Source organism: Tupaia chinensis, unplaced genomic scaffold (genome assembly GCF_000334495.1).
Source record: "Tupaia chinensis unplaced genomic scaffold, TupChi_1.0 Scaffold000081_1, whole genome shotgun sequence".
Classification (NCBI taxonomy): Eukaryota; Metazoa; Chordata; class Mammalia; order Scandentia; family Tupaiidae; genus Tupaia; species Tupaia belangeri.
Genome location: NW_006159542.1, coordinates 7,833,668 through 7,855,041, shown reverse-complemented (window position 1 = coordinate 7,855,041; position 21,374 = coordinate 7,833,668). Strand labels below are relative to the sequence as shown.

The following is a 21,374-nucleotide window of genomic DNA, read 5'->3' as shown; positions in this document are numbered from 1 at the left end:
GATAGCCATGTCGCAATCCCTTCTCCATTCTCCTCTTGGGGTTTTGGGCACTCATGCACAAGGTGCCTGATGTGAGTTTTAAGCCACTGGGTTTTGGACTCAAACCACAGTTGACTACATGGGAGTCCAGTGACATAACCATTATGCCATCCACTGGTCCCCCAAGATAATTATTTTTTAAAAAATATTATTTCATTTTATTATTATTTAATTTGCTATAGGGCACATGAACTTATGGAGTGGGTGAAAGAAAGAGAGAGTGAGAAAGCAAGCTGTGAGGTCCAGGATTTGAAATACAGTTGATCATGTGTGGGAGTCTAGTGCCCCAACTACCATGCCACCTGCTGTTCCCCCTTTCTATGAACTTTTTGAAGTCTTGTATTTATATTTCCTTCCCTCTTTCTTATACAAAAGAAGTGCCATAAATACTGCTTTTCATGTTGGCTTGTCCATTCAATAAAACATTTTCATGATTAGTCCATATCATATGTAATAAATATGAGTCTAATTCCTTTTAGAGTACCCCACTACTTGAATGTACTACAGTTTTCCAAAAAATTCCCTATTGATTGTGCATAGCTTCTTATTTTAACAATCTTATGGCCGATCACTGTGTTGTAATGGACAGAAGTTACACACATTGCATATTCAATTGTTAGAATTTTTAATTACCAAGACTTGAATCTTCAGCAATATAGCAGAAAGGGAGGCATCTTACCATACTGATAAAGCACATAGAAATAAAACAGGTTGGGTCAACTTGTGGCATGGTGGTTAATGTGGCTGGATCCCACATGACTGACCACGGTTTGAGTCCCAGACTCTAAGGTTTGAAAGACACACAGGGCACATGTGTATACATGCACACAATTGTGAAAGGAGGGAGAGATGGAGGAGAAGGGATTGTGACATAATCATCCTCCACAGGGAATTCTTTCTCTCTTACCCTCTTTCTTGCTGTCTCTCCAGCGAGCGCAAGTGCCTTCTGGAAACAAAACAAAACAAAACAGGTCTAAGTGGCAGTCCAGCCTTCTTGGGCCTTCACCTTTATGAGCTTCCATTTCCTCATTTTTAAAAAGCAATAAGAAAACTTCCCTCTCTTTGTTGTTAGGATTTATGGATTTATAGGAATTAAATGAGATAATTTATGCAAAGCAAATACTAGAACATCTGGCTTAGATTACGTGCCTGTAAAATTGTAGCTATTGTTAACATTAATTTTACTGATTGTCTCAAATACAAGACAGAAAATTTCTTATGGGTTTGAGGCCCCCCCTTTTAAAATTTTATCTTATTTTATTATTTTATTTTTCTGTTGGGTAGGCTCACTAGACCTTTTCCCTGGCCTAGAAGCAGAGCTACAGGGAAAAAGAAGTTAATGGGAGAAGTAACTCAACCTTGAACATGTTGTCCAAAAGTAATGCCATATTAAAAAGTGATTTTTTTTTTTCTGTAATCAAAGAAGGAGGGAGAGAGAGAAACAGGCATCACCCTAGGGTCTTCATGCTGCAATCCTTGCTACAGTCCTCCAACCCTCCAGGATCACTGGCTCACCTGCACCTCATGTTCAGATAGACCCAGGTTGTGAACACAGAGCCTTTCCATATAGCCTGTAGCATCAAGCAGCAGCAACCCCTACTTCCTGCACCACCATGGCTGGGCTGAGATAGGCATTTCTCACAGGACCTCATAGTTGTGGTTCTCTGCCCCAGCCTCTCTGGGAGCTAAGATTACAGGAATGCTATCATACCCAGACTGTTCAGGTTGGTTCAGGATCTGAAACCAGGCCTCCTGTGTGGCCCCAGCCTTGGGAACAGTTCTACCACTTGTACACTACGGCTGGAACTAAACATGATTTTAAAAAAAACCTGAGTGCTCTTAAGATTTCAATAAAAACAAAGAGAAACGTGAACGAAGACAGTGAGCACCCTCAAAAAGTAGTCAGAAAGTGCAAGTTTGTTTCCTAAAGTCTCTTCTGAACACAACCTCCAGCTGACGCACCCCATGTTCACACCTCCGGGAAGTTTGAATTTGGCAACCCTCCTCTGGTCCCAGGGTGGCCTGGTGTACTTTTTTTTGTCTATGCTCTCCTGTAAGCCCATGTCCAAGTAGGGCAATCTGGGAGTCTTTATCTAAAGCAGATCATTTGCATCTCAGAGGCCAATTCCCTTCTGGGTGTTTCTTCTTTGACCTTTTGCCTACCAAGTGACTGAAAAGAAGAAAAAGGAATTGGAGGGGAGCTAATCTTTGAATATTTCCTCGAAAAGATGTTTTTTTTTTTTATTAGAGTGTTTAAGAAAGCAGAGGAATTGGATCTCAGGAAGGAGAAGTCAGGCCTCCTGTTAATGACACTTCTGAGCTCCACTGGACAGAAAATGAACTTTGGATTCAGACTTGGAATACATTATGGCCTTTGGCCATAGTCTGGAACTTTCAGAACCTCTATTTTATCTACTGTAACTTTCGGTGGCAAAAATTATAATATTCCTAGTTCAAAATCATGATGTATTGCACTTGACCAAGAATTTTGGAAATGTGAGTTTATTTTCTGCACTTTGCCATTTTCAACTGCTTATCCCACCTTACCTTAAAAATAAAACTCTACTGTTATAATGGTAGTAATAATTGGCTAGCCACAGTGGCACAATGGTAACACAGTGCTCTGCAATGCCAAAGCCACTTGGGAAGGTCCTGGGTTCTCCTCCCAAGGTATCCCTGTACCTGCCAGGAATGCATGTGCCTGTGATCCTAGCTGCTGAGGCAAGGGGAGGATTGTGGTGTGAAGACCTTGATGGGGGTGTCCCCACCTTTCTGAAGAAATAAAAAAAGAAAATTTAAAAATAGTAAGAACGGACATTTTTTGAATGACTGCGAAGTGCCTGGTACAGGCATACATTAACTACAATTAAATTTTTTTTTCAATTAAAATTTTTTTTGGAGAGGTTTTTGCTATTGGGTGCGTGCACTCACCAGAAAGACAGAGAGAAACAGAGAGACAAAAAGTGAGAAATCACCCCCCAGGGGGTGATTGGCCATGCCGCAAACCCTTCTGATTCTACTCTCGGGATCTTGGGCATGTATGCACATGTGCCTGGTGTGAGTTTAAGCCACCAGGTCTGGGACTTGAACTGCAGTCAACTACATGGGAGTCTAGTGACATAGCCATTACACCAACTGCTGATCCCTAAATTTTAACAATTTTGTTTGTTGGTGCCTTGTTTGATATTTACAAAGTAGAGGTTCGTATAAAGGAAGTAGCTTGTCCCTGCACACATGTACTGTATGGCTTGCCTGACTGTCACCTTTTATATAAATTATGGAAATTAGATCAGAACTCTTCCACTTGGATTTAATTCCTTGAGCATCTGCCTGACAAGTGGAACCGAGACTGGATTCAGTTCTCACTCACCCTTTTGCATCTCTTGTAGGATCCAACTTGCATGCTTAGTTTTGACCAAATGGAAATTAAAATCCAGATCTATCTGAATTTCAACCACATCTCTTCCACTAACACCTGGAAGTTTCTTTCTTCCTGTCTCCTTTAAAAGCCCGCTACTTTCATATGTAGATTAATTTGGGTAGAATTGACATTTTGATTATATTAATTATTTCAATCCAGGAGCATGGGTTGTCTTTCCACTTTTTGTGTCATCTTCAATTTCTTTTTTTAGTTTTTCATAGTTTCCTTTGTAGAAGTCTTTGACTTCTTTGGTTAGGTTTATTTCTAGATATCTTATACTTTTTTTTGGTTATTGTGAATGGAATTGCTTTCTTCAATGCTATCTCTGTCTACTACCTTTCCTTTCTGCCATATTTCCAGTATTTCCTTCTCTACTTCTCTGGCTTCTCATTCCCAGCATATACACTCAGTTGAATCTGTACACTTCAGTACCACTAGGGTTAACACAAATCGTTCAGATTTTTAATCCCCAATGTTTAGCTCCAACCTGGTACTGAATAGGCCTTTTCAGCAAGTGCTCATTCAGAATAATTTTAGTCATTGCCCCATAGCTAAGTCTTTCCTGTCTTCTCTGCTGCCCTCAGTGCCTCGTTAGTCACTTTGCACACACTAAGGATCAGCACTAACAAATGTTTCCCAAGAGCAATCATCATGAGCAGGCACTAGAGGGCAGCAGGAGATCACACACAGCCTACTTTTTCCCCCAAGTCTCCCAACCACAACTACCTTGTCTGAAGAGGCAAAAGTAAATAAATGACAGGCATCAGTGTAGACTGGTCCCTGACTCTGACTGACACCAGATAAGGCTGCAGAGCAGTGTCAAGGAATTCCTCTCTCACAGAGAATATGACCTTCCTAAGAGATTTAACTGCTTTCACCTGAAGGTCAATATCCTCCCGCAGGTTCTATTTTGTCATACCTCAGTTCTCCCACCTGTATAACAGGGCAACAATACATACTTTGCAGGATACTGCTGTAGATTGTGTAAAACCATAGGTATAAATCATGTAGCACAGCATTTCTTGTTTGATTTTCAGAACAGAGGAATAAGAGTTATTATTCCCATTTTACAAGTGAGGTAGAGAGGCGGCATGACTTGCCTAGGCTTTGAAGTCAGTAGTCTGACTCAGTAGATGTGGACTTAAGTGGTCAATTCTACCCTGTTCTACTGTGTTCCAATATGTAAAAATCAGATAATCAATAGTTTAAGGAGAAATTCCTGACTTGAGCACCAAGTAGATTTCCAGGGAAGATTCAGACATTCACAAGAATCAAATGATGCAGGAATGAAGAGCAAGAGCTAGAACAGATGACCTCTGATCATGTTCTCCACATTTTAGAATTGGAAAACTTCATGGGGGTTCTGTTTCTTTTATTTTTCTTTCTTTATTTTTTTAGAGTTTTTGCTATAGGATACATATACTTGCTAGAGAGAGAGAAATAGAGGGAGACACAGAGAGAGAGAGAGAGAGAGGAAAGTTAAGAACAACCTCCCTGGGGAACATGATTGTTTACACAACAATCCCTTCTCTTCCATTTTCTTCTTGGGATTTTGGGCATATACACACAGATACCTGGCATGATTTTCAAGCTGCTGGGTCAACCAGGAGCTGTTGGGTCAACTGTGGTCAACCAGGTGGGAGTCCAGTTCTTTAACTATCATGCCACCTACTGGCCCATGGGTTCTTTTTCTTATTAATTTTCCAGACAAATCTAGGTACTAATATTACTGATATTTTATAAATAAGGGAACAAATAAATGGAGCCTAGGGAAGTTATGTGATTTGTTCAAGGTCGCTCAGTTGGAAAATTGAAGAACTAAAATTCAAACTCAAACAAAACACTTTGCTTGAGCAACCCATTTGTGATTGTGCTTATTCCTTGCATAGTTTGGGGGAGAAGCTCCCAATTTGAGTTAGATCAGGAGATGAGTTGTCCTAGGGTTTGGCAGTTTTGTAAACGTGTGTGCTTTTTGGAATCTCTTCTGTTCTTTTTCAATTCTCCAGGTGCATATAAACGTAAACGTATACATATGCCTGATCAGAAAGTGCTCGAGGATGCCTCACAATTCCTGGGAAAGGGATTTCATCCATCCAAGTTAATTGCTTGCTCTTACCATGTCTCCCAAGTAGGGGGAAGACCAGAGTACTGTGTATTTATCAAATCAAATCTCATTATGCTTCCCAGTGGGGGCACTGTGAAGGAGTAGCACATGGTTAGCCTTAGTTCTGTTTTTCTACATTTTACTTCATTTCCCTTCTCTCATGGTCAAAGCAGAAGGAGGGAGGAGTGGTAAAGATTAAGAAGGCCATACTTGGGACCAGCAGTTAGCATAATGGTTTATACCACTGTACTCCCAAGTAGTTGACTGCGATTCGAGTCCCAGATCTGGTGGCTTAAATTCATGCTGGGTGCATGTGCGTGTGTGCCCAAGATCCCGAGAGAATGGAGGAGAAGGGATTGCAGCATGGCCATCCCCCCCTGGGGCGGTGATTTCTCGCTTTCTGTCTGTCTGTCTCTCTCTGTCTAAAAAAAAAAGAAGGTCATACTTGTCCTGGTATCTTACCTGGTCTCATGCTTTCTGGTCTTGGCAGATTTTTAGAGCTGCTCCTTTCTTTTGAGAAATTTTTGGAGGCTTGCACATGATCCTCATTGCTGGGGACCTTTCTTGATACCTGGGATGATGGAATTTCTCTTTGGCTGCTTTCTGCTGCTTCCCCACCACCTGTTTCTCTGGCTGCCAACTTCATGGAGACTCACTGTGGTGACCCCTTACCCTCTATAAGAATTTCTTTTGGTCAGGACTCAAAGTAATTTCAGGCCAACTCTTTCTTCTGTGTGACCCGCATCTGGTCCAGGCAGAATACAAGCATTTTTTAACCCGGCAACCTCTGGAAGTTTAGGCTAATTCCTCTGCAGCCCCTTCTGTTCTGCTATCACAGGCCACTAGAACTTCTTAAGGTAAAGATAGATCCTTGTCCACCATCTTCTAAGTTGCCAGGAACACATAACAAGTTCTCCAAGTGCACGCTTGAGAGTACTTTTCACAAAATTTGAGATTACAATATAGCATTCTCCCATTTTTGTTTTAAGAATTATTTATTATTATTATTATTTAATTTGACCAGAGAGATACAGAGAGAGAGAGAGCGAGAGAGAGAGAGAGAGAAGGTGAGAAAGCAAGCCACCAGATCCAGGACTTGAACCATGGTCAGCCCCGTGGATCTGGGAGTCTTTATCTAAAGCAGATCATTTGCATCTCAGAGGCCAATTCCCTTCTGGGTGTTTCTTCTTTGACCTTTTGCCTACCAAGTGACTGAAAAGAAGAAAAAGGAATTGGAGGGGAGCTAATCTTTGAATATTTCCTCGAAAAGATGTTTTTTTTTTTTATTAGAGTGTTTAAGAAAGCAGAGGAATTGGATCTCAGGAAGGAGAAGTCAGGCCTCCTGTTAATGACACTTCTGAGCTCCACTGGACAGAAAATGAACTTTGGATTCAGACTTGGAATACATTATGGCCTTTGGCCATAGTCTGGAACTTTCAGAACCTCTATTTTATCTACTGTAACTTTCGGTGGCAAAAATTATAATATTCCTAGTTCAAAATCATGATGTATTGCACTTGACCAAGAATTTTGGAAATGTGAGTTTATTTTCTGCACTTTGCCATTTTCAACTGCTTATCCCACCTTACCTTAAAAATAAAACTCTACTGTTATAATGGTAGTAATAATTGGCTAGCCACAGTGGCACAATGGTAACACAGTGCTCTGCAATGCCAAAGCCACTTGGGAAGGTCCTGGGTTCTCCTCCCAAGGTATCCCTGTACCTGCCAGGAATGCATGTGCCTGTGATCCTAGCTGCTGAGGCAAGGGGAGGATTGTGGTGTGAAGACCTTGATGGGGGTGTCCCCACCTTTCTGAAGAAATAAAAAAAGAAAATTTAAAAATAGTAAGAACGGACATTTTTTGAATGACTGCGAAGTGCCTGGTACAGGCATACATTAACTACAATTAAATTTTTTTTTCAATTAAAATTTTTTTTGGAGAGGTTTTTGCTATTGGGTGCGTGCACTCACCAGAAAGACAGAGAGAAACAGAGAGACAAAAAGTGAGAAATCACCCCCCAGGGGGTGATTGGCCATGCCGCAATCCCTTCTGATTCTACTCTCGGGATCTTGGGCATGTATGCACATGTGCCTGGTGTGAGTTTAAGCCACCAGGTCTGGGACTTGAACTGCAGTCAACTACATGGGAGTCTAGTGACATAGCCATTACACCAACTGCTGATCCCTAAATTTTAACAATTTTGTTTGTTGGTGCCTTGTTTGATATTTACAAAGTAGAGGTTCGTATAAAGGAAGTAGCTTGTCCCTGCACACATGTACTGTATGGCTTGCCTGACTGTCACCTTTTATATAAATTATGGAAATTAGATCAGAACTCTTCCACTTGGATTTAATTCCTTGAGCATCTGCCTGACAAGTGGAACCGAGACTGGATTCAGTTCTCACTCACCCTTTTGCATCTCTTGTAGGATCCAACTTGCATGCTTAGTTTTGACCAAATGGAAATTAAAATCCAGATCTATCTGAATTTCAACCACATCTCTTCCACTAACACCTGGAAGTTTCTTTCTTCCTGTCTCCTTTAAAAGCCCGCTACTTTCATATGTAGATTAATTTGGGTAGAATTGACATTTTGATTATATTAATTATTTCAATCCAGGAGCATGGGTTGTCTTTCCACTTTTTGTGTCATCTTCAATTTCTTTTTTTAGTTTTTCATAGTTTCCTTTGTAGAAGTCTTTGACTTCTTTGGTTAGGTTTATTTCTAGATATCTTATACTTTTTTTTGGTTATTGTGAATGGAATTGCTTTCTTCAATGCTATCTCTGTCTACTACCTTTCCTTTCTGCCATATTTCCAGTATTTCCTTCTCTACTTCTCTGGCTTCTCATTCCCAGCATATACACTCAGTTGAATCTGTACACTTCAGTACCACTAGGGTTAACACAAATCGTTCAGATTTTTAATCCCCAATGTTTAGCTCCAACCTGGTACTGAATAGGCCTTTTCAGCAAGTGCTCATTCAGAATAATTTTAGTCATTGCCCCATAGCTAAGTCTTTCCTGTCTTCTCTGCTGCCCTCAGTGCCTCGTTAGTCACTTTGCACACACTAAGGATCAGCACTAACAAATGTTTCCCAAGAGCAATCATCATGAGCAGGCACTAGAGGGCAGCAGGAGATCACACACAGCCTACTTTTTCCCCCAAGTCTCCCAACCACAACTACCTTGTCTGAAGAGGCAAAAGTAAATAAATGACAGGCATCAGTGTAGACTGGTCCCTGACTCTGACTGACACCAGATAAGGCTGCAGAGCAGTGTCAAGGAATTCCTCTCTCACAGAGAATATGACCTTCCTAAGAGATTTAACTGCTTTCACCTGAAGGTCAATATCCTCCCGCAGGTTCTATTTTGTCATACCTCAGTTCTCCCACCTGTATAACAGGGCAACAATACATACTTTGCAGGATACTGCTGTAGATTGTGTAAAACCATAGGTATAAATCATGTAGCACAGCATTTCTTGTTTGATTTTCAGAACAGAGGAATAAGAGTTATTATTCCCATTTTACAAGTGAGGTAGAGAGGCGGCATGACTTGCCTAGGCTTTGAAGTCAGTAGTCTGACTCAGTAGATGTGGACTTAAGTGGTCAATTCTACCCTGTTCTACTGTGTTCCAATATGTAAAAATCAGATAATCAATAGTTTAAGGAGAAATTCCTGACTTGAGCACCAAGTAGATTTCCAGGGAAGATTCAGACATTCACAAGAATCAAATGATGCAGGAATGAAGAGCAAGAGCTAGAACAGATGACCTCTGATCATGTTCTCCACATTTTAGAATTGGAAAACTTCATGGGGGTTCTGTTTCTTTTATTTTTCTTTCTTTATTTTTTTAGAGTTTTTGCTATAGGATACATATACTTGCTAGAGAGAGAGAAATAGAGGGAGACACAGAGAGAGAGAGAGAGAGAGGAAAGTTAAGAACAACCTCCCTGGGGAACATGATTGTTTACACAACAATCCCTTCTCTTCCATTTTCTTCTTGGGATTTTGGGCATATACACACAGATACCTGGCATGATTTTCAAGCTGCTGGGTCAACCAGGAGCTGTTGGGTCAACTGTGGTCAACCAGGTGGGAGTCCAGTTCTTTAACTATCATGCCACCTACTGGCCCATGGGTTCTTTTTCTTATTAATTTTCCAGACAAATCTAGGTACTAATATTACTGATATTTTATAAATAAGGGAACAAATAAATGGAGCCTAGGGAAGTTATGTGATTTGTTCAAGGTCGCTCAGTTGGAAAATTGAAGAACTAAAATTCAAACTCAAACAAAACACTTTGCTTGAGCAACCCATTTGTGATTGTGCTTATTCCTTGCATAGTTTGGGGGAGAAGCTCCCAATTTGAGTTAGATCAGGAGATGAGTTGTCCTAGGGTTTGGCAGTTTTGTAAACGTGTGTGCTTTTTGGAATCTCTTCTGTTCTTTTTCAATTCTCCAGGTGCATATAAACGTAAACGTATACATATGCCTGATCAGAAAGTGCTCGAGGATGCCTCACAATTCCTGGGAAAGGGATTTCATCCATCCAAGTTAATTGCTTGCTCTTACCATGTCTCCCAAGTAGGGGGAAGACCAGAGTACTGTGTATTTATCAAATCAAATCTCATTATGCTTCCCAGTGGGGGCACTGTGAAGGAGTAGCACATGGTTAGCCTTAGTTCTGTTTTTCTACATTTTACTTCATTTCCCTTCTCTCATGGTCAAAGCAGAAGGAGGGAGGAGTGGTAAAGATTAAGAAGGCCATACTTGGGACCAGCAGTTAGCATAATGGTTTATACCACTGTACTCCCAAGTAGTTGACTGCGATTCGAGTCCCAGATCTGGTGGCTTAAATTCATGCTGGGTGCATGTGCGTGTGTGCCCAAGATCCCGAGAGAATGGAGGAGAAGGGATTGCAGCATGGCCATCCCCCCCTGGGGCGGTGATTTCTCGCTTTCTGTCTGTCTGTCTCTCTCTGTCTAAAAAAAAAAGAAGGTCATACTTGTCCTGGTATCTTACCTGGTCTCATGCTTTCTGGTCTTGGCAGATTTTTAGAGCTGCTCCTTTCTTTTGAGAAATTTTTGGAGGCTTGCACATGATCCTCATTGCTGGGGACCTTTCTTGATACCTGGGATGATGGAATTTCTCTTTGGCTGCTTTCTGCTGCTTCCCCACCACCTGTTTCTCTGGCTGCCAACTTCATGGAGACTCACTGTGGTGACCCCTTACCCTCTATAAGAATTTCTTTTGGTCAGGACTCAAAGTAATTTCAGGCCAACTCTTTCTTCTGTGTGACCCGCATCTGGTCCAGGCAGAATACAAGCATTTTTTAACCCGGCAACCTCTGGAAGTTTAGGCTAATTCCTCTGCAGCCCCTTCTGTTCTGCTATCACAGGCCACTAGAACTTCTTAAGGTAAAGATAGATCCTTGTCCACCATCTTCTAAGTTGCCAGGAACACATAACAAGTTCTCCAAGTGCACGCTTGAGAGTACTTTTCACAAAATTTGAGATTACAATATAGCATTCTCCCATTTTTGTTTTAAGAATTATTTATTATTATTATTATTTAATTTGACCAGAGAGATACAGAGAGAGAGAGAGAGAGAGAGAGAGAGAGAGAGAGAGAGAAAGTGAGAAAGCAAGCTGCTAGGTCTAGGACTCACTATGGCTGGTCACATGGGAGTCCAGTGCCTCAACTACCATGCCACTTGCCAGCCCCAGCATTCTCCCATCTTGGGAATATGATAATGGTCCTCTCCTAAATCCTTCCTTCTTACTCTTTGACCTCATTATATTTTCTTGTTCTGGCTGAGGGTTCTAGAGTTAAGAAATGAGTTAGGATTCATTTCTTTTATACATTCTACATCTAGGGCCATGAATTTGGAATTTCACTTTTATTATGTCTTGGTGTCTCAACAGAAATCCTAACTTTCACATCCTGTTATAACAGCAATATAATTTTGACAACCACAGCAGCAACAACCACTAATACTGACAAGAGCTTAACCTGTGCCAGGCACCTCGTTTAATCCTCACAACAACTCTTTTCTGTTGGTGCAATTATTTATAAAGTGCACATCAACAATGCTGGACTTTGAGTGTGAGGCGGAGAGGTTCAGATTGCACAATACAGAAGTGCGGGCCTTACAGATGGCATTTCTGCTGAGATTTTCCCTTTGTTAAGAATATTTGTATGGGTCCTCGAGTCAGGCCTCAGAGCAATTGCTTTCCTCCAACAGGAGACAGTAACTCCGCCTAAGAAATGATCCCATTTTGGTAATTCCTGGGAGGCCGTTGCAGTAATAAAGGCCATTCTTTATGATATAAAAGTCTCACCCATTCTCCCCTCCCTTTATGTTTCTAATTTGAGCCCCTCTGGTCCCTGTGGAGCCTTTAAATGCTTCAAGTGCAAGTCTACTGCCAAAGCAAGCCTGTCTGACTAGGGAGGCAGCGCCCTGCGCTGTTGCTGAATATTGAACAAACATCCGCGCAGCTTTGGCTCTCCCAGAAGCCCTTAGTCTGATGCCTTTGTTTTGTTTTCTGGATGAGGGCAAGCGGTGCCATCACCTCCTGCCGAAAAGCCCTGGCTGCCCTCCCAACAAGGAGTTGTCACTTCAACTGAAGCTTTTTTTTTTTTTTTTTGGTGGCAACAAAATTTTCAGGAATTTGGGAGGAGAAAAAAGAGAGTTCAGTTGGCAGATTCTCAAATGAATGGGTTGTAGTGTCATTGGAACTGAATTGGGCTTGAAACCAGACATGATCCTATTTTGGAAGCATTGTTCAGACGGATGGGAAATGTGAACAGAGGATAAGTCTCTTCAAAAAATGCTCTTTATCCTTGGCCTGTTAAAGACAGCCTGTTTTTTTTTTTTTTTTTTTGATTTTGTTTTTTTTGAGAGGTTTTTGCTATAGAGCGCGTGCGCTCGCCAGACAGACAGAGAGAGACAGAGAGATAGAAAGTGAGAAATCACCCCCTACGGGGTATGGCCACACCACAATCCCTTCTCCTCCATTCTCCTCTCAGGATCTTGGGCATGCACACATACGCGCTCGGTGTGAGTTTTAAGCTACCAGGTCCGGGATGTGAACCGCGGTCGACTACATGGGAGTCCAGCGACATAGCCATTACTCTAACTGCTGGTCCCAAGTCAGCCTGTTTTAACCTAACTCTCCCATTCCCTCAATGACAAGAGCTTACTTGAAAACTTACAGCAGGTCAGACTAACTGGCAAATTGATCAACCATCTGTTGACCTTTTGATGAAGAGAGCTAATTTTACTTTGGAAAGAGATTATCTTGATAATAGGTCTTGATTGTTAGCATCCTTATCATAAGCCCTGGTTGTAGGTTAATTGATGCTTTGATATGATAGCACAATGATCAGGATATATAAATACACTGTATATGACACAAATATTTATTGGAAATATTTTTGGAAGCTTACCGTGTTACAGTACTGTGTAAGGTGGATATGGGAATTAGCTAAGCCATTGCTGCCTTTGCCTTCATGGAGTTTACAGTCTCAAGACACTAATAGGAGATGAAAAGTATGCCCTGCTATGAGCATCTATAACATGAAGTCTTAATACATATTACTGGCATGAGGAGTCTAGGGAAGGCTTTTGTGAGGAATTGGCACAGGGACTAAAATCTGAAGGTTAAGTGGACATTAGGCAGTAGTAGGCAAGGGCTGAGAGTGGGATGGGGAAAAGAATTCTACACAGATGGAAAGGCATGTTTCGGGACTGAGAGAAGGCACAAGATGTATGTCAGGAACTCACGGGCCATTGTAGCTAACAGTAGGAGACCTGGAAGGACCAGCGTAGGAGATCCGATTAGAAAGGCAGAGGTCTTCTAGATCCCACATAGTCTTTGTGCTATCTTAAGGATTTTGGTGTTGGTCCTAAGAGCAGTGAAGTGCCACAGAAGAATTTCAAGTAGGAGAAGAATGTTAAATTTGCCTTTCGAAAGGATGAATTTAGCCATCAGGTAGGGTTAGATCAGAAGAAGTTGGGTTTCACAATGATGTCTGTAGAAGAATAATGACACGGCTAATGGTCTTCCCTGCTGCAACTCTCATCTAGATCATAACTTAGGTATGACACAAGCATTAAGAAAAGGATCACTGTTAATAAATGTGCATAGGACTTTGAAGTAAGTCTCTTTCTCTATTATGATCTCAGGCTTCTCGCCTGTTAAGTGGTAGGGTTATACTGGATAATAGCCAAGTTCCCAACTTTTGTAAGACTGGCCCTTAAGTTCAGTTGTAAATTCTATAGTGCTACTGTGATATATGCTACTGTGATGCAGTTTCCAGCCTGAACTATGGAATTTTAAGCCCACTTATTGGGACAATACACTGAAAAAGCTAAGGTCCCCCCCCCCAACAAAAACAGGCCAGCAAAGATCCGTAGATTATTTTGCTGTTAAATGAATAGTTATGTCTTTAATCCAATGGCACAATGGCAATAAAGGTGGGTTTGGTGAAGTGATTTGTAACTCCCAGCACCAGCTTACATTCCTTTCTAATTAAATTATACGCGTATATCAGAAGCAATGAGGGGCATGAAATCTGTGTTTCAAAATATGAGATAACAGTATTTCAAGTGATGAATTGGTTATAAGAAGATCATGTGCCGAAAAGATCTTGAACTCAGTGCTTAACTCTGGTAACTCATTTTCCTTTTTTGGACACATTTCTTCTTGTCTAGAATGGGAAGGTTTGTGTTAAATCAATATTTCAATATGTGTTCTTTTAAATAGTTTTAAAAATAGGCTCTATGGGGAAAATAGGTCTCACTGTAATTTTTTCCTCTGTGAAAATCCTAATCCAAATATATCAATTGTCTATTTGATTCCAAATTTTTTACTTTAATCCATCATATAACCATATTCCTGTGTGACTGTGAGTCTTCACTCTGAAACTTAGTTTTCCCATCTATAAACTAGTGCTAGAGCAGAAGTTGCCAATTTTTTTCTGTAAAGGATCATATAATGCATATTTTAGGCTTCGTGATCAGCCTTCCTTATAACTACTCAACTCTACCATTGTGGCCATACACAATATATACGTGAATGGAGGTGTCTATGTTATAATAAAACTTTATTTACAAAAGCAGCAAGTGGACTGAATTTGGCCTGTGGGCCGTAGTAATTTATCTACGTAGGCCAGAGTGGACGCTAATTGATCCCTAATGTCTTCACAGTTCTGACTCCCTCTTGACCTTCTCCTCAAGTGGCTATCCTCTTCCAAGTTTGAAGTTATCCTTCTCCAAAACTGTCTCTCTGGTCTGCAATTCAAAAATCGTCATCATTTTCTTTTTTGTCATGTCTGTATATAAGACTGTCTCCATCTTCCCAGCTGCTGGGATGCCTTCTTCAAGCCTTGTTTTGTTTATCTTAGTAACTACCCTTCCTTAATCCCTCTGAAGGATTGGCTAGTTGGAATTTGTCTTGTCTTCTTCCCCCAAGCCTTTGATCTGATGCTCATAAGCATTTGCTGACAGCCAGACAGAAAAGGTGGAGCCCAGATCCCAGGCCCCAGGGCCCAGGGAGTAATGAATGAAGGCTGCGTTTATTTGTATTTCTAATTGGCAAGCCTATTTCCAGATCAGCTGCATGTCACTGCACGCTGAGAGCAAGAGCAGGAAAAAATGCTTCTTCTTCCTCCATCCTAGTGCCTAGGGCTCCTGTTTCCACTAAGGCAGGAGCTTGCCTTGACTTCACCAGAATTGGTAGAAGCTGCCATATGATACAATCTCTGCCCCGTAGCATATGGTCATTCCATTTCGTTACTCAGATTGTGTACTGCACATAACTTTCACATAGTCTATGATATCAATGTAGCCCTCTAGCTTGTACACATCACTTTGCTTCTTCAAACTTTTTGATATGCCCATAGAACTCTTTCTTTTTTTTATGAAATCTCATATTGAAGGCCAGTCAATAACAAATTGAGATGGAACTGCTCCATTTGAAGCTGAGATAGAGGTTTATGGCCCTGCCTGCTCAGTTTCTTCCCCCTGGTACCAAGCAAACAGTGGCCAAGGTGTTTTCCTATGATCCTAGAATGGCTCAGAAGAATTTTGGAGTCTCTAAACTAGATCATGAATATAGTTAAAGTCATTCAGTGTTCTATAGTGTTCTTCTTTGACTGAGTCTCAAGTATATCCCTAGCACCATGCTAGATAATGAAAGTGAGCATGGATGGGAGACATGGCCTCTGGTATCTAAGAGCTGATAATATCTTTGGAAAGGTCAGCAGCAGATAAGCTATCACAGAAAAAAATACTTATATAGAGAAGAGGGGCTGAGATGGTAAGGACAGACTTCCTGAAGCAAGAAATATTAAAGTGGAGTACTGATGAATAGAAAGGATTGGGAGAGGCAAAGGGGAAAATCAGGACAGGGTGACTAAAGACATAGGAGATGGAAAATACTAGTTGCATAGGTCAAGAGGAATAGGGTAGAATGGAACATACATGAATTAAAAATCAGCGTTCGCATGAAGAAAGAGACAGGGAGAAAAGCTTGAACAAGAGAACGGGTGAGCATAGAAAGAAAGGGGAAATAATGTTTTTTCCAGACAGTTGTTCTACATCTATCTCATTTATTACTCATAACCAGTTTTGTTGATATAAATCCCATTTCACTGAATTAACCACTAGAGTCTCCTAGATATTAAGAGCCTTTCCAAAGTTGCAGAGAGGTATTATCAAATAAAACTGAGATTTAAACCAAAATTGACTTGACCCCAGCTATTATTTAATGAACTTAGTAGAAAATATAGAACTGGAGCAAAATTTTAAAAGAAGGCTGTTAACTATATAGGTTGAAAATAGAAATGAGTTTCTGGTAGTGAAAAATATCTTTCAAGTTTTATCTTGGGCTTTCCTTGAAACCTGGTGGTTAAGGAGCTGGATTCCACGTGGCCTACTATAGTTCATTCAGGTTCTGGTTTCAGCAACTTGAAAAACACACTGGTTGCTAATACATCCATACCAAAAATCCTGACAGGATGGAGAAGTGAAGGAGAAGGGATAGTGGCTTGACCATACTCCATGGGGGATGCTTTCTTCCTCTGCTTCATTCTGTCTTTCTCTCACATTCCCTTTGGAAATTGAAAAAAAAAAAGAATATTTACATTTTGTAAGATCCATGGAGAATTATCCATCCCAATCTATAAACTTTAAAGTGAGGGCCAGAAAATGCAAGAAGATATTGACTATAAATTATAGAATAAGACATCATTCTGATCTCTGAACCCTCAGGCCAATAGTTCTTCTAAAGCATATAGTAGAACAAGCTATCATCTTTTTTCCTTTTCAACAGATATCAGCTCTTCAGCATATGCTCCTTATGTGTTGAAGAGTCTGGCCTTTTTAAAGAAAATACAGAATTTACTTCTTTTTCTTTTTGTTTCTCTCCAGAGACCACAGAGCTGGGCAGCAAGAAGGAGCTCAAGTCTATGCCTTTCATCACCTACCTCTCAGGTCTGTTGACAGCTCAGATGCTGTCAGATGACCAGCTCATCTCAGGTGTGGAGATTCGCTGTGAGGAGAAGGGTCGCTGTCCATCCACCTGTCACCTTTGCCGAAGGCCAGGCAAGGAGCAGCTGAGCCCCACACCCGTGCTGCTGGAAATCAACCGTGTGGTGCCACTTTATACTCTCATCCAAGACAATGGCACGAAGGAGGTGAGGTCCCCTGCCCAGACTCTGAGTCAAATATGACCAGACCTCCTACATCCTGTTGTTATGGACCCCTTGTTCATGCAGATTGTCATCTTCATCATGATTACCAGCATGCATGGATTCCTTACCATGTTCTAAATATTTATAGCTTGATAACACTCATTGCTATAACTGAAAAGTCTTCAAATCTTAGCGGTTTAATACAATAGAATTTGTGTGGAGTCTCAAATGGGTGACATTACTCTGAAAAGTAGTTCAGTGACCTAGCCTGTTCCAACATGCCCTGTTGACATTGACCTGATGCTTCCATGGTTGCTGTGGAAGAAGAAAGAACTTGAGAGGTTTCATGTGGCAAGGTTAAATGGGCATAGACTGAAAGTGACAAATGCCATTTCAGCTCCCATTCTGTTGAATGGAACTCAGCCATTATCCTCACCTATCTGCAAAACTATGTCCTGGCTTTGTGTCTAGGCAAAGAAGACAGGTGTTTGACAAAAACCTAGCAGTGTCCACTTCGGTGCTACACTTGGATCATTTAATTTCATGTGTTCTCCAGATCTATGATTTACTTATAAATATTGGGCTGATTCATATAAAATTGGTGACATTTGACCACATGGTATTTATAAAAATGGCAATTCCATATGGTTCATTTTAATGTCATGCCTACATTACAACTGAGGAAACTTCAAAGATGTTCATCGATTTGTTCAAAGTGGTCTACTTCAGAGCATATGTGCTTACCCATAGAATTAGATATTCTCTTTTTCTCTTCTGTGTCTCTAAGTTTTAATTACAGCATATTAGAACTTGAAGAGATCATGTGAGTTATTTAGTTCACTCATTTGCAAGCTTGTGTTCATGGAGCACTTTTTCCAAAGGCAACCATTCAGGAATCCCAGTTCATAAAATAAGAGTATTTATTCTATGACTTCAGTGAGGCACTTCCCAGACAGCCTTAGGCCTTCCAAGAAGACAATGGGGTAGACCACTGGCTAAGTCCAATAAAACTGTGTGGATCATATGCCTCTTCCATAGCACCCAAGTAGGCTCAGTGCTTGAGGGTATGGAGAGGTCAGGTAGGGCTTCATAGATGACAGAGAAGAGATGGGGGTAAGGCGGTGGGGAGAGTGTCACATAGATGACCTAAACAAGGAGAGAACATGGTCTATACAAAGGCCAAAAGAAATTCCTTAAGATGAAAACCAAGAGATAGAGGCAGAGCTAGGATAAGACTAGAGGGATTGAAATGGACCTGATCATTGGGAACCAGCAGTTAGCGTAATGGCTATGTCGCTGGACTCCCACATAGTCGACCGCGGTTCACATCCTGGACCTAGTGGCTTAAAACTCACCCGGGCGCGTGTGCGTGCGTGGCCAAGATCCCAAGAGGAAAATGGAGGAGAAGGGATTGCGGCATCACCTCCCTGGGGGGTGATTTCTCGCTTTCTGTCTCTATGTCTCTCTCTGTCTGTCTGGCAAGCACGCGCGCCCTATAGTGAAAACCTCTTCAAAAAAAAAAAAAAAAAGAAATGGACCTGATCATTGAGGATGTTAATGAGACCATTCATGCAAAAGTGTTTAAATAAAGTGTTGGATATGCATGCAATAAATTATACTATAACTGGGGCAGCAGGTGGTGTGGTGGTTCAGGCACTGGACTCCTACATGGCCCACTGTGGCTCAAGTCTTGGACCTAGCAGCTTGGAAATCATGCTGGTGCATGTGTGTAAATGCCTAAAATCTCAAGGGGAATTGGAGGAGTGGGGACTGCAGTGTGTCCATTCCCCTTGGTGGGTGGCTTCTCATTTCATTCTCTCTGTCTCTGTCTGGTGAGTGAATGCACCCTATGGCAAAAGCAAAACAAAACAGAAGACTCAAAAAAAAAAAAAAAAAAAAAAACTAAAAAAAAGAAAAAAGAATACACTACAGTAGATAAAAGAGATGAACTGTAGTAACACCTATCAATGTGAAATGAGTGAACATAATACTAAATGAAGAAAATGAGTCTCAAAAGATAGATTTTATTAGTAGTATTATTATTATTTTGCCATAGGGCATGTGTGCTCACCAGTGAGAAACAGTGAGAGGGGAAAGTGAGAAATCACCCTCAGGGAGGATTGTCACTTCTCTTCCATTCTCCTCCTGGGATTTTGGGCAGCGTGAACACATGCCTGGCATGAGTTTTAAGCTGCTGTGTACGGGACTCGAACTATGATTGGTCACATGGAAGTCCAGCTCCTTAACCACCATGCCACCTGCTGGCCCCTGAAAAGATAGATTTTTATATACCATATTACCCTTTCCCCCATCGTGTGCATACCTACACACCTGAAATACACTACCTTTTAGGAATAAATGTAGAGGCAATAAAGCTGTTTAAAAAGGAAAACAATGAATAAATGAACATGGGAGCCAGCTCTATGGCCTGATGATAAAAGCAGCCAGATTTCACGTGGCCACCTGTGGTTCAAGTCTTAGACCATGAGAAACACACTGGGTGTGTATACCTGTGTGTCCAAAATCTCAAAAGAAGGGAGAGATGGAGAAGGGGTTGCAGTATGACCATTCCCCATGAGTGGGAAAGAGGGCTTTCTCCTTTCTCTTTTTCTCATCTCTCTCTGGCTACTACATGTACTCTCTAGTAAAAGAAAAAGAGAGAAAAGAAAAAAAGTCATATGATAATGATATCTTGAGTCAGAGGAGGCATAGCACGAGGGAACTTTAGTTACATTCAAGTAGTCAAGTTCCTAGCTGGTGATTTTGGTGGTGGATTTGAAGTTTATTCAAACTAACTAACTAACTGAATGAATGAATAAATAAGACGTAGCCATGCATGATATGATGAGCTTGAGTCCTGAACCGAGCATCACACAAGTCTAATTCTATGTATCACAGGTCCCCAAACTAATAAGAACAACAACAAAATGCATGTGTGTCTTCATGCCTCTGGTTACAAGGTCAGAATAGACTAGGGGAATACAAGAGAAGAATCAGGGAGACCTATGAGGAGGCTGTGGCAGCCTCCAATGATTACCAACGGTGATCTGACTAGTGTTACATCAGTGAGGATGAGAAAAGTAACACCTTGGTAGCTGTGTAGGGCTGGCTCTATAGGACTCAGTGAATATACTAAGTTTATCCCTATTTACTTCTATGTGAATTTGCCCCAGTGACTGCCTTTCTGGGCTATACTTCCCTCATCTGCAGTGTGGCATAATGCAAGCTAAGTCATGGGACCTTTGCAACGTATTCTTGATATCATGTGTGGCAGCAGAGAGACTGGCGATTCCTTTTATTTGTCCAGGAGCCAGATTCCCCCCATGTCTGCATTCTATGCTGGCTTCCCTGGCCATCATTGGAATATTTATTTTTTTACAAATCAAGTGAGGTCATTCTGAGGACAATTAGTGGTGTTATTAGAGAATCCCAGGTGTGTGAAAGTGGTCACTAGATGTCACTATTCTCCTTGCAGGAAAACTAGACTGCAGGAAGCACTAGCTATTCATTCGTTAATTCAACTGGTATTTTTGGGTATTGTGTTACACCTTCAAAAATGAACAATTTGATAAATGAGCATGCTATTTATCTTGATGGAGTTTACAGACTTGTGAAGATATTTATAAAACAATCACACAAATAAGTAGTCAGACTGCAAAGTACCAAGGAGAAGTCTCAGCCAGTTGGTTAAAAGTGTGTAACAAAGGGCCTTGTGGGATCAGGAATGGTTTTCCTGAGAAAAAGACATTTGAACTGAATCCTTTGGGGTTATGTGCATTAAGTGAAGGTGGAGGACTGGGTTTGGAGAAAAGGAGGAACTTGAGAGCTTTCCACATAGAAAGTCTAGCTTTTGCTAAGACCTGAAGAATGACCAAACATCACCCTTGGAGGCGTTAAATGAGAACCAGTGCAGCTGGGGTCAAAATTCAGGGAGAGCTCCATGGACAATGCTATGGAGAGCTCGGACAGAGCTGTGGAGACTGTGGAGAGGAGTGTGGTCCTTTGGTAATAAGGATTCATAAAGAAACTAGTATGGAGAGGCAGGACCGTCTTTTCAGTTCCACCATTCCTCTCCATTTAGTGATCACTGCAATGGAGCTGGTGAA

At 41.2% G+C, this 21,374-nt stretch overlaps 1 protein-coding gene across 2 annotated transcripts in view; it reads left to right on the top strand.

Moving 5' to 3' along the window:
• ASTN2 (astrotactin 2) overlaps positions 1 to 21,374 on the top strand; it is a 442,922-nt gene that overhangs the window by 195,178 nt on the left and 226,370 nt on the right. For both annotated transcript variants that reach the window (XM_006142794.3, XM_006142795.3), the window contains one exon: positions 17,006 to 17,271. In XM_006142794.3, coding sequence (XP_006142856.1) covers positions 17,006 to 17,271 — 266 coding nt within the window. The remainder of the gene's footprint in view (positions 1 to 17,005; positions 17,272 to 21,374) is intronic.